Source organism: Oculina patagonica, chromosome 7, assembly GCF_052425735.1.
Source record: "Oculina patagonica isolate OP01 chromosome 7, crgOcupat, whole genome shotgun sequence".
Lineage (NCBI taxonomy): Eukaryota > Metazoa > Cnidaria > Anthozoa > Scleractinia > Oculinidae > Oculina > Oculina patagonica.
Window position 1 is genome coordinate 21,565,827 of NC_135764.1, and position 13,173 is coordinate 21,578,999.

General features: G+C 39.5%; 2 protein-coding genes across 2 annotated transcripts; both read left to right on the forward strand.

Moving 5' to 3' along the window:
• The first annotated feature begins 1,187 nt into the window (after positions 1–1,187).
• LOC144659281 (methyltransferase-like protein 27) lies at positions 1,188–1,642 on the forward strand. The gene is made up of 2 exons (XM_078519701.1): positions 1,188–1,517; positions 1,637–1,642. The coding sequence occupies exons 1-2, from the start codon at positions 1,188–1,190 to the stop codon at positions 1,640–1,642; spliced, it is 336 nt and encodes a 111-aa protein (XP_078375827.1).
• Positions 1,643–3,149: 1,507 nt separating this feature from the next.
• On the forward strand, positions 3,150–12,804 carry LOC144661550 (methyltransferase-like protein 27). Its single transcript, XM_078522358.1, has 4 exons — positions 3,150–3,201; positions 10,325–10,464; positions 11,156–11,534; positions 12,135–12,804. The coding sequence occupies exons 2-4, from the start codon at positions 10,342–10,344 to the stop codon at positions 12,311–12,313; spliced, it is 681 nt and encodes a 226-aa protein (XP_078378484.1). The 5' UTR covers positions 3,150–3,201; positions 10,325–10,341; the 3' UTR covers positions 12,314–12,804.
• The last annotated feature ends 369 nt before the right edge of the window (positions 12,805–13,173 follow it).

Below are 13,173 nucleotides of genomic sequence, written 5' to 3' on the forward strand. Positions count from 1 at the left end.
GATGTCAGATGACCCATAGTAAGCAAAACGGCTGGTATCAGATGACCCATAGTAAGCAAAACGGCTGATGTCAGATGACCCATAGTAAGCAAAACGGCTGATGTCAGATGACCCATAGTAAACAAAACGGTTGATATCAGATGACCCATAGTAAGCAAAACGGCTGATGTCAGATGACCCATAGTAAGCAAAACGGCTGATATCAGATGACCCATAGTAAGCAAAACGGCTGATGTCAGATGACCCATAGTAAGCAAAACGGCTGATGGCAGATGACCCATAGTAAGCAAAACGGCTAAGAACGAGTGACGTAGAACAGAAAGCCCTCACTAGAAAGACCTTGCTATAGAAAAAGAAGTAATTAAAATCTTTCCGACCCATACCCCTTCCCCTATCCAGGAAATTTCAAGTGGCTAATTAACAATTATTCCACGAGCGCTCGTTGGCATGGATATGAGATGGTAGATAGCCAACGAGGCGGGTAGCGCCGAGTTGGTTATAATGATCCCATATCCAACAAGCGCGAGGGGAATAATTGTTTTACTAAAAACGCCCGAAGAATTGAAATATTTAAACTCCCCAGCTGTTTTTCATTAAAGCGTACTGCTACCATACTTCAATGGTCAATAGTTTATGAGCTCATATACCATTGCCTGTTAACCAATCAAATCGCAAGAATTGCAACCACCATTGCTAGGGTGGCTGTGGGGGGTGGGATGCTGAGGGGAGATGGGATGCACACCGATAGATTTCTATTTAATATTGTATTGTTACTTTCTCAATGCTTTATTTCAGTCAAGGCCGTTTTTTGCTGCTAGACCGACAGTGGCAATTGCTAATTGGGTAGACTGTCTGTAGTCAAAGTCTTCATAACGGCTACTTTTTTGATAAGTTGAAAATTAAGTCAAGCATTACACATTTAGTTTTCACCATAAGGTTTGAGCTCTATTTTTCCAGGCCCGTACGGTGGGGGAGGATAGGACGAGTGAGTCCCCCCCCCCCCCACGGGTAGTGAAAGTCCGCCAAAGATAGATAAACAGATACATGAGTTTATTCATACACGGTAGATTCCTCTAAATAATATGAAAGCAAAAATTATCAACTAATAACGTAAACCGATGGCTCAAAACAAAGTATATTTGTTTTAGGATATTATTTAAACAGCCAAGCTCTCTTATCAGAAGCCGATGGCCGAATCTCTTGATGCCGCCATTATGCAGTTTTTCCAGGGGATCAAAAAAAGTCAGATCAGGATTATTGATGCAGGGGCCGGAACAGGACTTGCTGGTGTGGAACTTGCCAAACTCGGCTACACCAATATTGATGCTCTGGATATTTCACAAGAAATGTTAAATGAAGCGAAAAAGACAAATGTCTACACGAAGCTCATCTGCACCCCACTGAATGAACAGCGGAATCCCGAGATAGAAACAGGAGAGTACCATGCGCTGATCAGTACGGGTGTACTTGTTATTGGACATGTGCGTCCCGAGGCTCTTGACGAGATGGTTAGGATGGTAAGGACTGGTAAGGATTATACATTTACATTCCTATGTGTTTATGTACCCTGTGAAGTTTTCAACTCTAAGATAATTTTCTGTACTGGTAAAGAATCCTTTTATATTTCCATGTCTAGGTTTAGTGATCGCACTGAATATTAAAGTAATTGCCACCAAACTTTGCTACGTTATCTAAGATGTACCTGGAAACATGTCACTGCTTACGAACATTAATGTTGTCATGACAACCATATGTGGACGGCCATGTTCATTTGGGTCGGGTGTCACTCTCGGAAGGTCTTACATGATTATTTCGCAAGCAATCGAGAGAAACAACATAAAAAAAATAGGTCCCTAGCCCAAAAACATTAGGAAACTGCTACACTGAAGACCAATATAATTACAATCTTGCGAGAGCTGCTACATTACTGGTTCATTTTTTTAAAATAAGAAATTTACAGTTTGCCAAAAAAAATAATTTCAACTTGATGTTGACACAAAGGGGGGGGGGGGGGGCGGCTTAGGAGTGCTCTTCGACCCTCTCCCCTGATTCTGCTGGAAGTGTACATGTATTCATTAAAAATTGGAAGGAAAGTACAATCTCCCAGAAGCCACAAGCGGTTTTCTGGATGTTATATTGTGAATTTTCTAGTCTACCACACAGTAAAAATCAGATGACTTTTAACAGCTCACTTGATAGTACTTCATATCCTGTGGAGTTTATAGACCCTCCCTTTAGTCTTCACTGTACCAGCGTTTAGTTTGATCGAGACTTAAAGTCATTTTTAGGTATTTTTTTTAAATAGATATTTTGTTTTCTATATAAAGGCCGGTGACTTGCGTAAAACATCCTTGATACGAGTATTTTAAATGTCATTGCAAACCTTATAAAATAACTATTCAGTACCTCTTCAAATATAGTCAATAAAATAAACAGGTGGAAGTTTTAAGTGGTATTTCCAGTGAGTCGGCCTTCATCCACTGTTCCTGATCGAAATCATTGTAATTTTTGAAGTGTTGGTTTTTATGACACCGGGTCCAGGAATCATCCCATGCCAAGCTAGTGGGAGGCGAGAGCTCTCATCACTGCTTTACCCCTGCCTCCCCAGTAAAAGAAAGAGCTTCTCCGAAAAAAATCTGGACGTAAACCTCAAGTATCGCAACAGATTTTACCCAAATTACATATATCTAAGATGGCCGATTTTTTGGCGTTATTCGGTAAACACCCATAATGTTTTCCTGTAAAGCAATCTACAGGCCATCTGCCGCTACGAATTCACGTGATCTGATGTTAAGCAGCTGTTCCAGGCGTTAACAGGATGAACGATGAGTTGGCTAAAAAAAAAATGCAAGGGTTTTTAAAAGTCGGAGAAACGCAAGATACCTAACTTTTCTCGCTCGCTGCTCTTCGCACTAATTCTCACAAACCGAAAGAGGCTCAACACGAAAGTGTACAGACTAAGCACGAAAGAGCAGACAGTGCGGCTTTTGATACATCCAGTGTCTCGTGAGAAAAACAGTCGAAAAACAGCATCTAGAGCATATTTCGTGCATAAATTAAAATTTTCACCAAATGGCTGACACGGTCACGCAACACCGCCTACAGCAGAATGTCATTAAGTCTAGAACCAAGCCTTCTGCAATCGCGCGCGGCAGTTGGCGTTCGAGGGTGATATCGACTACATCATAGAAGCGACTTAAGGTAAGTTCAATATTTTATCAGTGCAACATCGGCTTGCTTCCTGGGAAATTGCCTTAATAACGTGCTTTCATCGGCTGCGACGTTTGAAATGTAATTATTATTCAATTCACTTATGTTTCACAATGTGCATTACCGATCGAAACAATCTGAATGCGTACTGACTGTTCCATCCAGATCACGACCTTTGCTAAAGACATTTGCCGAGATATTAAGTTTTTACGATTTGATTTAGGATCGCTTAAAAGCTAAATTACTTTTAAAGTATTAGCTAGTGTACGTATTTCGGAATATTCCCGTGTAATTAGATCATATCAATTAGATTGTTTGTTTTCGATATAAAAGAGAACAGTGCGCTGGGCTTCGAAGAAATCCAAGAATCGGGTGGCGAGATGTTTCGTTCACTATGCAAGCGATCATAAAGAAAGTAGTGGCTCAAACAAAAGGAGCCATACGAGATTGAAAACTTTTATATTTCCGTGACGATGAATGACGTGTGCGACTGAAATTTCGATACCATGAAAACATGTATGAAATTGCCCTAAGGCGTGATGGACAGGAAAACAAAAAATATTTTTGCTCCTTTTGGCATTGTGTTCCCAGTGTGATCCTTAGATAGGGTACCTAAATTCTATCAGCTAAAATAAACGCCCAGCTAAACGAAAAATAAAAAGGGATCTTAAACCTGAACTAACCGTTCAAGTATAAGTAAAGTGATTTTATAAAGATTTGTGTTTTGCCGTGCGCGGTTGGCCGTTATTTGGGTCATCACGGAACGCTGCTCCACCCCTGGAACAGGGTGTCATTTTTCGGCTTTGGGCCTTAAAAAGGGTATCAATTTTCGCTTTCTTTATCCTTAAATAGTGTTAGGGTTTTAGAACCTTTGCGGCACACCCCTATCCGAAATTTATGGGAGTACCCCCCCCCCCCCCTGAGGATAAAAACATGTTACGACACGTGTAGTAAGATTTACAGTAAACTCTCTCTAAGACGGACACCTTTGGACCAGCCGCAGCTGTCCGTCTTAGAGAGGAGTCCGCCTTGTACAGAGTAAGGTAACATGGCACCAGAAGTTCTGAGATAATAAAGCTAAACCTTTTCACAATGCAACAAACCTTTGCTAACTGCAACAAGACTAAAATAATAAAAGAGATGTATTTGCTTGTTAAAGCAAAATTTAGAGCTTCTACAAACTGTTATACTGTAAGTAGAAAACGACCTCTTTAGTTTCCATACACGTAAGCAGAGAAGTAATCCGTTTAATAAAGCGTCATTGTTTTTGCTGACTAACGTTAGCTTTAGGTCGATATGAAGTTTGGAAGTATTTTCACTAATAAAACATGATAAAAACACTTCTCAAGTGTCCGTTGATGGTTTCGAAGTGTCCGTTGTCTGTCTTAGAGAGGTGTCCGTCTTATAGGGAGTTTGGTTACAGTAAAATGTCTAAAAAACGGCAGGGTCCGTTGTCTGTCTTAGAGAGGTGTCCGTCTTACAGTCAACTCTCGTTGTAGCGGACACGCTCGGGACTTCGTTTAGTATCCGTAGTAGCGAGTGTCTGTAATAGCGGGGTGTAAGGGAAAAAATGGCGTTAACATAGGTTAAAAAGTATGGGTTATGACGAGCTTATCAACAGTCGTGAAACAACTCAGTAGTCGTTAGGTATGGAGAATGACAATGGTCGAGGGTTTGAGGGTTTGATTTCTCCAAAAGAGTCGTCTGGAAGAAAAGGGCGCAAGCTGAAGTGAAAAAGCAAAGTCTGGTGTACAGCTACTGAAGCAATTGATGCAAAAATAATTATTGCAGAAGACTTCTGAAGTGTGTTTCGACAAATAGTATTCAACACACTGCAATTTTCCGTGATAACGTTATGTGAGGAGTTCAGGGTGTCCGCTCTATCGAGAGTCAAAACAATAAAATTGTTCTTTTGGTACCACGAAAGTGTCCGTAATTCCGTAATAGCGAGAGTCCGTAATAGCGGGAGTCATTTCCAGTCAAACCTCTATAACTTTCGCCGGGGATCTGAATTTTGTCCGTTATATCGAGCGTCCGTAATAGCGGGGTGTCCGCAAGGCGAGAGTTGACTGTATAGGGAGTTTGGTTACAGTACAATGTCTGAAAAACGGCAGGGACCATCACCAGGTGTCCGTTTTATGGAGGTGTCCGTTAAGAGAGAGTTGACTGTATTTACCTCATTTCTATTCTTGGCATTTTTTCTCCCATTCCCAGCGACCAAATCCCAGTCCCAGTGACCTAAATCAGGCCAATCCCATTTCCCATTTTACCCGTTCAGGACCCTCTATTTATTTTACTTTGCAACGCTAAGAAAATTTTAAAACGCTAAGAAAATTGTATCTGTTCGGATACGCTAGCTGAACTTTCAAACTTCAAAAAAGAAGTAGGGACCGAAATCTTGATACCCGAATTTTAATATGAGCCGCTGTTGCCTTCTCGAAAATCGTAGCTTTTTGCAGCGCGTGGCAGAATTTCGATATCATCAGAAAGTTGTAGGGAACGAAATCCTAATACCCGAATTTATGAGCCGCTGTTGCCTTTTCGAAATTCGCAGCTTTTTGCAGCACCTGACAGTATCGTAATTTGCGTGACAGTGAAAAACAGCAATAGCACCCATGGGACTTCCATATGAAAGGGATGGGAGACAGAGAGAGAGAGAGAGAGGGGGAGAGAGAGAGAGAGAGCCAGAAGAAAGGGAACTTTTGTAACGTAAAAAGGGAACTTTTGTAACGAAAACAGGGAACTTTTGTAACGTGGGGAACTTTTGTAACGTGCTTAGGGAACTTTTGTAACGTGTGTAGGGAACTTTTGTAACGATCATCGGGAACTTTTGTAACGATGGGGAACTTTTGTAACGTGAATTAGGGCACTTTGGTAACGACTACAAAAAACCTTATCTACGATGAAAGATAACTGACTTGACAATTGTAACTACTAACAGGGGTTTATAGGTAGTATTATAGAAACAAACACGTTTGAATTCTGTTTTTCGCTAACTGTTCTTTGTATACTATTTCAGACTCCATCGTTTGGGAGGGATGATTCCCACGAAGAAAAAGACGCAATTTTATTTCGTTAACACAACCGAAACGTACAAAACTTTATTAATAATTTACATCTTACTTGATCAAAAAAGAGATATAGTATAAACGTAGTAAACAATAACAATGGTTTGCACTTTAATAATTGAGTTTTTCATTGAATAATACCAAGCACTTTCAGTTACCTGCTATTTCGAAAAACAAGTTCAAGTGCCTGTTGTCCATGGAATGGTAACAAATTAAACTGAAACGTTAACAAAATTTAAACGTACTAACGCAATTTTAAACTAAGCTCTTGTAATAACGCTAACAACTACAAACAGTTGTTTCACCCATTTATAAAACCGCTGCCAAAATTTGGCACACATCCCTTTTATACTATCTTTCACCTGAAATTTTAACTGATTAAATTTGGATGGTAAGAGTTGAAACCAAGAGTCTGGTAACGACGGTGGACACGCGTAATTACCATAGCCTTCTGCCTATTTAAACTCTTTGGAGCCTTTCCCCGTTACTAAAAACGGCTCCAGCGAACAATATTAGGTGGTAAACTGAAAACATCTGAACGACAGAAAAATATAAACGCGTTAAGTAACGAAAAGGTTAACTTGACCTTATGACAAAAAGGCAACTAAATGCAGCCTCTCACCTTAATTTCTTCCTGTCGTTAATTTCTAAAACTTCACAGAAAGTTTAGAATGCTTGCTGATAAGGGCAAAAAATCTCAGCAAAGGTCACTGCTCTCCGAATTTGATTACGTTTTTCACTGAGTAAAAAAAGACGTGAAAACTACAATAAGGGTTTATCAGCGAACAGAACTTATAAGCCTTGTCGCATGATCGTTTTCACATAGTTTGCAACAAAGTTTTGCAATGTTTTGAGCTTTACAGTGGGACTAGTGAACACGCGATCAAGTTTAAATCCACTGCGGTTTTGCCCTACGTCAAAGGTCTTTCCGAACAACTTCGCCGCTGCCTACAACAACAAGGCGTGCGTGCTGTTTTCAAGTCGGAAACCACACTACGATCACACCTAGTACGGCCGAAAGACGCTGTTGATTCCACTAAGAAAGATGGCGTTGTTTACAGGAATCTAGGCCTTTCTCGATTATGCTAGCATTTTTTCTTGGATTTTTTTGGGAAAACGAGCATTTTTTTTCGTTTTTTCTTGAAAAAGAATTGCTAGCATTTTCTTCACCCAGAACTCAGAAGGATAAATAATCCTAAATTTTACAATTTTGATTACTTAATTTATTGTTTTCTGTCTGTTTCGAGTCGACTGTTTGTGATTGTTTACTGTGTATTGTGTTTGTTATTGTGTGTGTACACCAACGGAAAAAAGTATGGGTGGTCAGCGGGTAACTCTTTCTCTTGCTCAATTTTTTTAAACATTTTTTTTATTTTAAATTTTTTTTTTTAAAAATTTTTTTTAAAAAAATTAAAAATTTTTTAAAAAAACAATTATTAAGTATCACCTGTTGTTGATATGAGCATATAATGTAAGAGTTGGTACGTTTTTTTGAAATAAATGTTCAAAGCATTTTTTGGAATTCAAGTGGCATTTTTTAAAGAAAACAGGCATTATTTTAGCATTTTTTGGGCTTAGCGGGACATCCGACTTGCCCGTACCCAGACCTCCGCCGTTGTAGAACACACCAACAACACCGGACACTACCCCCTTTGGAATGAGGTAAAGTTTATTGATCGTGACCGACACTGTACAAACGCAGGGTCAAAGAGGCACACAAAGACTTCACCCTAATAATATCAACAGGGATAATGGAATTAAATTCCTGAGGCATGGATGCCCACGATCAAGAAAAAAATAACAGGAGAACTGTTTTTTACGATATATTATAGGCATACTATATGCCTTTCAAGATAAACCAGAATCACAAAGAATACAAAAGCAAAACAAAGACACTCCAGTACCACTGCAACGGGTCAAGATAATACTACCAATTTAATCATTTTTTTAGTTAAATTATACTAAAAAAGATAACGTATTTATATTTTTTTTTTTCAAGATGAGTACCTGCAGTGCCTTACGTTAGCCACGCACCTGAACTTTAGGTAGGTAGGAAGATAACGCCCCTTTAAAAAGTATATATTATTTTTTTTACCAAGTGAGATCTTTGCCTCACTCAGCAGGAAAGTATCTTAAAAGGAAATTAAAATAATCCTCATAATTATTAAGGGTAATAATGTAGCACAAAATATTATTAAATTTGTGCGGTAGATAGCGAATTAATTATTTTTTTTATTTATTTTTCGCCTTACTTATCAGCGGTCGACTTTATTTTTTTTTTTTTTACAACTCTTTTTCTATTTCCCAACAAAGCTCTTCTGGAATAATAGTGTATTTTTTAGTCCTCTTTATTCGACGAGTGTTTTCAGGGCCTCGGTATGCGCAATTGTTAGGCGCGTAGTTTTTAAAATATCCCCACGCTGTGTGATGCGTGTTGCAAGGAGCAAGTTGCTTATGTTATAAATTATGTCAAATGTATTTGTATCACTATATTTGCCCATGAAGTAACTCAAACTGTCAACTTACGCGTCCATAGAGACTTAACCACATTACCGCTCAATTACGCGGGTGTTCAAAAACCCTTTTCGTGGCCCTAACTCCCTTTCCTTAAAAGGGAAAAATATAAATTTTCCTTGTTGCTCTCGTATGTGTTTGATTTATTATAATATTTGTCCTACTCTCAAAAAAATATGCCGATAATGACATTCGGAACACTAGCAAATAGGGAGCTTTCGTAACGTTGCCGCTTTTAAGACATAGGTAACTTCAAATCTTTATAAAAAATAAAGGACGCGCCGTTTCCTTTGATTTTTCTCTGGTATATTGCCTAAGCATAATTTTAGTGTAAATTTGAGAAATTTTTGAAATTTTATGAAATAAAGTTTTCAAAGTCACTAAACAAGAAAATTTTCCGAACCGTGATTCTTTATTGGCATGAAGAGTAAAACGGTTACACGGCAGAATTTTTCTGGGCGTCATAACTCACATTTAAATTAATGTGGTAATCGAGAGAATAGTGTGGGACATAAATGGTAAGCCAATAGCTACATTTCGGCCAAGAAATTAGATTAAAAGCTTTTAACAGGATGCTTACCACGAAAAAGGGACATTTGTAACCTCTAAGCTACATATTAGTATCTTATTAGTGATGTTGAAGTGGTATATGCTGACCACTTGTATGCATTGGAATTACATGTTAAAGCTTATTTCAGCCTTTGAATGGCTTCGCTGCGTGCAGAATTGTTCGAGCTATCATAAATAGAGAATGGCGTTACAAAAGTGCCTTACTTTTCTTCTAGGGAGAGAGAGAGAGAGAGAGAGAGGGGGGAGGGGGGGGGGTGCTCGTTGTCTTGCTTAGGGGTGTAATTATAAAATACAAGGTCTTGGTCTAACTTAGGGTGTTCAGGACGGATCGCTCATACGTTTAGCCGTCAAGGCCGTCAAGGTTTCGTTAAGGCCCGTTTACACATGCGATTTTTGTCGCGGCGAAGTTGCAGCAACTTCATGCAACTTCGCGGCGATAAAATCGCCATGAAATCGCCGCGAGTTTGCACGCGTGAAAACTAGCGGCGATAAAATCGCCGCGAGTCGCAGGAGTTTCGAACCTGTTCGAAACTTGATGCAACTTCGGCGCGACAAAAGTTGCATTGAGTTGCACGACAAAAATCGCCTGTGTAAACGGGCCTTTAAGGGTTGCATGTGAAGAAATTAAAAGCGCCGTGATGGCGGTCTAGATCAATCAGGCGAGAAAAATGGTATTTTCCGTGGTCAAAAAAGCTTGAGCTATGTCCAGATTTTTCTCCTTTAGGGGTTTAATTGAGCATCCCCATCCCTTTTATACCTGAGTCGCCCCGTTCCGAGATATTGCGCTCACTGCAATTGTTACTAGAAATACTAATAGGAAGAATAGGCTTGTGTACTTAGTGACATAAAGTGTATCGAAAGTGTTATCTTTTTTCTGTGTTTGAGATAGAGAGAAAAGAGAAATACAGAAAAAAAACTACAAATATGGTACTAAAATCTGAACATACATTCTGTTATATTAGAAAATCAGAAGCGACCAATGGCATCGTTTGACTCTACGTATGAGAAATACGTTGGCACAAAGCTAAGCAAACTGACAAATGAGACGACAGAAGAGGAGATAAAGGAACTGTATAAAAACTGGGCGACCGAGTATAACAAGGTATACGACTCATACTTGCTAAAAGGGATGTCACGGATTTTAACAGCCAAAATTTATATTTATGTCGTAGGAAACTTTATTTACAGTTGGTTAATTAAGACTAAAACTGTTTAAAAGCGCGTTTGGCTGTGGATGGCTCACATGGAAATGGATTGCTATTTGAAAACGTTAGCCAACGTTTTCAAGTTGTTACCGCGAGCCTTAAAAAAAAAGAAAGATATTTATAGACGAAGTTTGAATTCTATCCCCGAGCCGCTTTCCGCCCGGGGCCGTTTTCGGCAGCACCGGCCGCCCGTGCGCTGGGGTGTGTAAATAAAGGTTATATTTTCCGCTAAATATTCAAAGATAACGTTTTTCATGGGTAAGGTTGCCAACAACTTATTTCAGAACAGTTTACACTAAAAATCTGTGAAATCCCCTTTAATAACAAGAAAAATCAAATGCGTCTTATTTTAATTTTGTAAAAAAAGCCGGAAAAATGATTCTATATCGTTGTATTCCAGTATTATTTCTTACGACAACAGCACTTATATGTTAGAATGACGAGGGCTTCTTGCTATCCCATATCTTGCCACCCCTTCTCCTCTTCTCCCACTCTCCACCTTCTGATTTATTTATTATTGGTGTGGGAGCAGGTCACCACAAAAGACAATTCCCTTTATTTTCTCTTGGTCACTATGATTTGTTTTAGGATGTCATGCAAACAGCTAAGATAGCTTATCACAAGCCGTTGGCGGATGCATTAGATGCCGCAATCAAACAGGTTTTCCAGGACAAAACGCGGAGCCAGATCAAGATTGTTGATGCAGGGGCTGGAACAGGACTTGCTGGTGTGGAACTTGCCAAACTTGGTTACACGAATATTGATGCTCTGGATATTTCGCAAGAAATGTTACATGAAGCGAAAAAGACGAATGCCTACACGAAGCTGATCTGCGCCCCTCTGAATGAACAGCGGAATCCCGAGATAGAAACAGGAGAGTACCATGCGCTGATCAGTACTGGCACACTTGTTATTGCGCATGTGCGTCCAGAGGCTCTCGAAGAGATGATCAGGATGGTAAAGAAAGGTAACAAAACTTCTGTACCTGCAAGTTTTTTCAGTCTAAGAAAATTCCCTGGCCATCCTTACAGCACAAAATATCAAGTGTTGTGATCGTGCGCGCATTAAAAACGTGGTGGCTTTTTCTTTGCGGTCAAGCTATTTGACGACAGCCCAAGAGTACTAGGATCGAGTTTTTGATTCGAACAGGTCATTTTTCGATTTTTCTTTTGAGTCAGTTTTGCTGGGTGTGAAAATGTTGAAAAAAAAAATGTTTGCAGTTCCTAGAAAGATTTTTTTTTTGCAAAAACGACATGTATAGCAAAAAATTGTTTGCATTGCGGAAAAAAAAAATACTTGTAGTGGTTCATAAACCAAAAATTAAAAAAAATTGCAGAGGAAATTTAAAATTTTCATACCCCCTCCCCTCCCCCTCAAGAAAATAACTGTCCGTCCCTAAACCCTACATAAATATTTAACAACAAAAGGGTGTCTGTTGGGGTCTTACCACAAAAAAATTCGGTCCGAAACAACAATACTTGACAGCGTAATCATGAAACACTTGTCACGAAATCCAAACTTCGCTACACTAATGCTCTTGCCACGTGTTGTTTTTCGTCCTTTGCAGGAGGTCTTTACTGTTTTGCTATGCGAGATCTTGATGTAAAGGAATACGAAGGAAAGATGCTGGAGCTTGAAAAGACAGGAAAATGGCAGCCTTTTTCTAGAGAGAGGATTCCATATTCTGGTAACGACGATTTACCTCAAGAGACCAATGGATTCATTTTCAAAGTACTAAACAATTGAATTGGCGGAGTTACAGAAGGACAACCTTTATCGTTTCATTAGGGATTTGCCAGCCTCCTTTTTATGTTAGCAATATAACTGTTAGCTTGATTTAATACTTGACTTTCTGTGGCGTTTACCTAGCTAGCACAAAGTTTATTTTAGCCTGCGTAGCTGGCGGGATTCGTGACCGAGTGCGAGTGCTTTGTTTACGGCGATCGGCAGAGAGACGAAACCGTGGAGCCGCAAGGTAATTGGAGCGGAGCTGCGAGGGAATTGTAGAGGAGTCGTCGAGTTTTACTCGGATCGTTGCTGCGCCGCCTATTCACACGGTCTTTGCCCGCGATTTTTCTCGCTATGCGTGCTCATCTCACCCGCGCTCATCCCGCCAGCTACGCAGTTTATTATGGTCACACGCAGTGAAATCATACGTATACGGCCTGTTGAAATCGTCCTTTGTGATTTTATACGGCGGCTTGGGGTTAACGTAATAAAAACCATGGGAACAGTAATTACAGTGGAACCCCGATATAACGATCCTCGATATAACGATATTCCCGATATAACGATGAATATTCTATGTCCCAGCAAAAGTTACAGTAAAATGTATGGGGTGGAACCTCGATATAACGATCATCGATATAACGGTCATATAACGATATCCCCGATATAACGATTAAAAATTAGCGGACCGAACGTAAAATCCTCCCGATATAACGATATTATCAGTACACAGTCACATTTTATTTGCAAAACATCGAATTTAATGCAATAACATTACGGTAATCGAGTCATCTCTAACGTTTCTTAAAACAGCTTTGTACGATGATATACGAAAATGATACTCTCTTTAAGCCTTCTTATCAAAATTATTCTCGTTA

Bases quoted from the DNA above. Each gene is read 5' to 3' on its own strand.
- LOC144659281 (XM_078519701.1), top strand. From the start codon at position 1,188: ATGGCCGAATCTCTTGATGCCGCCATTATGCAGTTTTTCCAGGGGATC.
- LOC144661550 (XM_078522358.1), top strand. From the start codon at position 10,342: ATGGCATCGTTTGACTCTACGTATGAGAAATACGTTGGCACAAAGCTA. The intron at 10,465-11,155 runs GTATACGACTCA...GATTTGTTTTAG, and splicing joins GGGCGACCGAGTATAACAAG to GATGTCATGCAAACAGCTAA. The intron at 11,535-12,134 runs GTAACAAAACTT...CGTCCTTTGCAG, and splicing joins GATCAGGATGGTAAAGAAAG to GAGGTCTTTACTGTTTTGCT.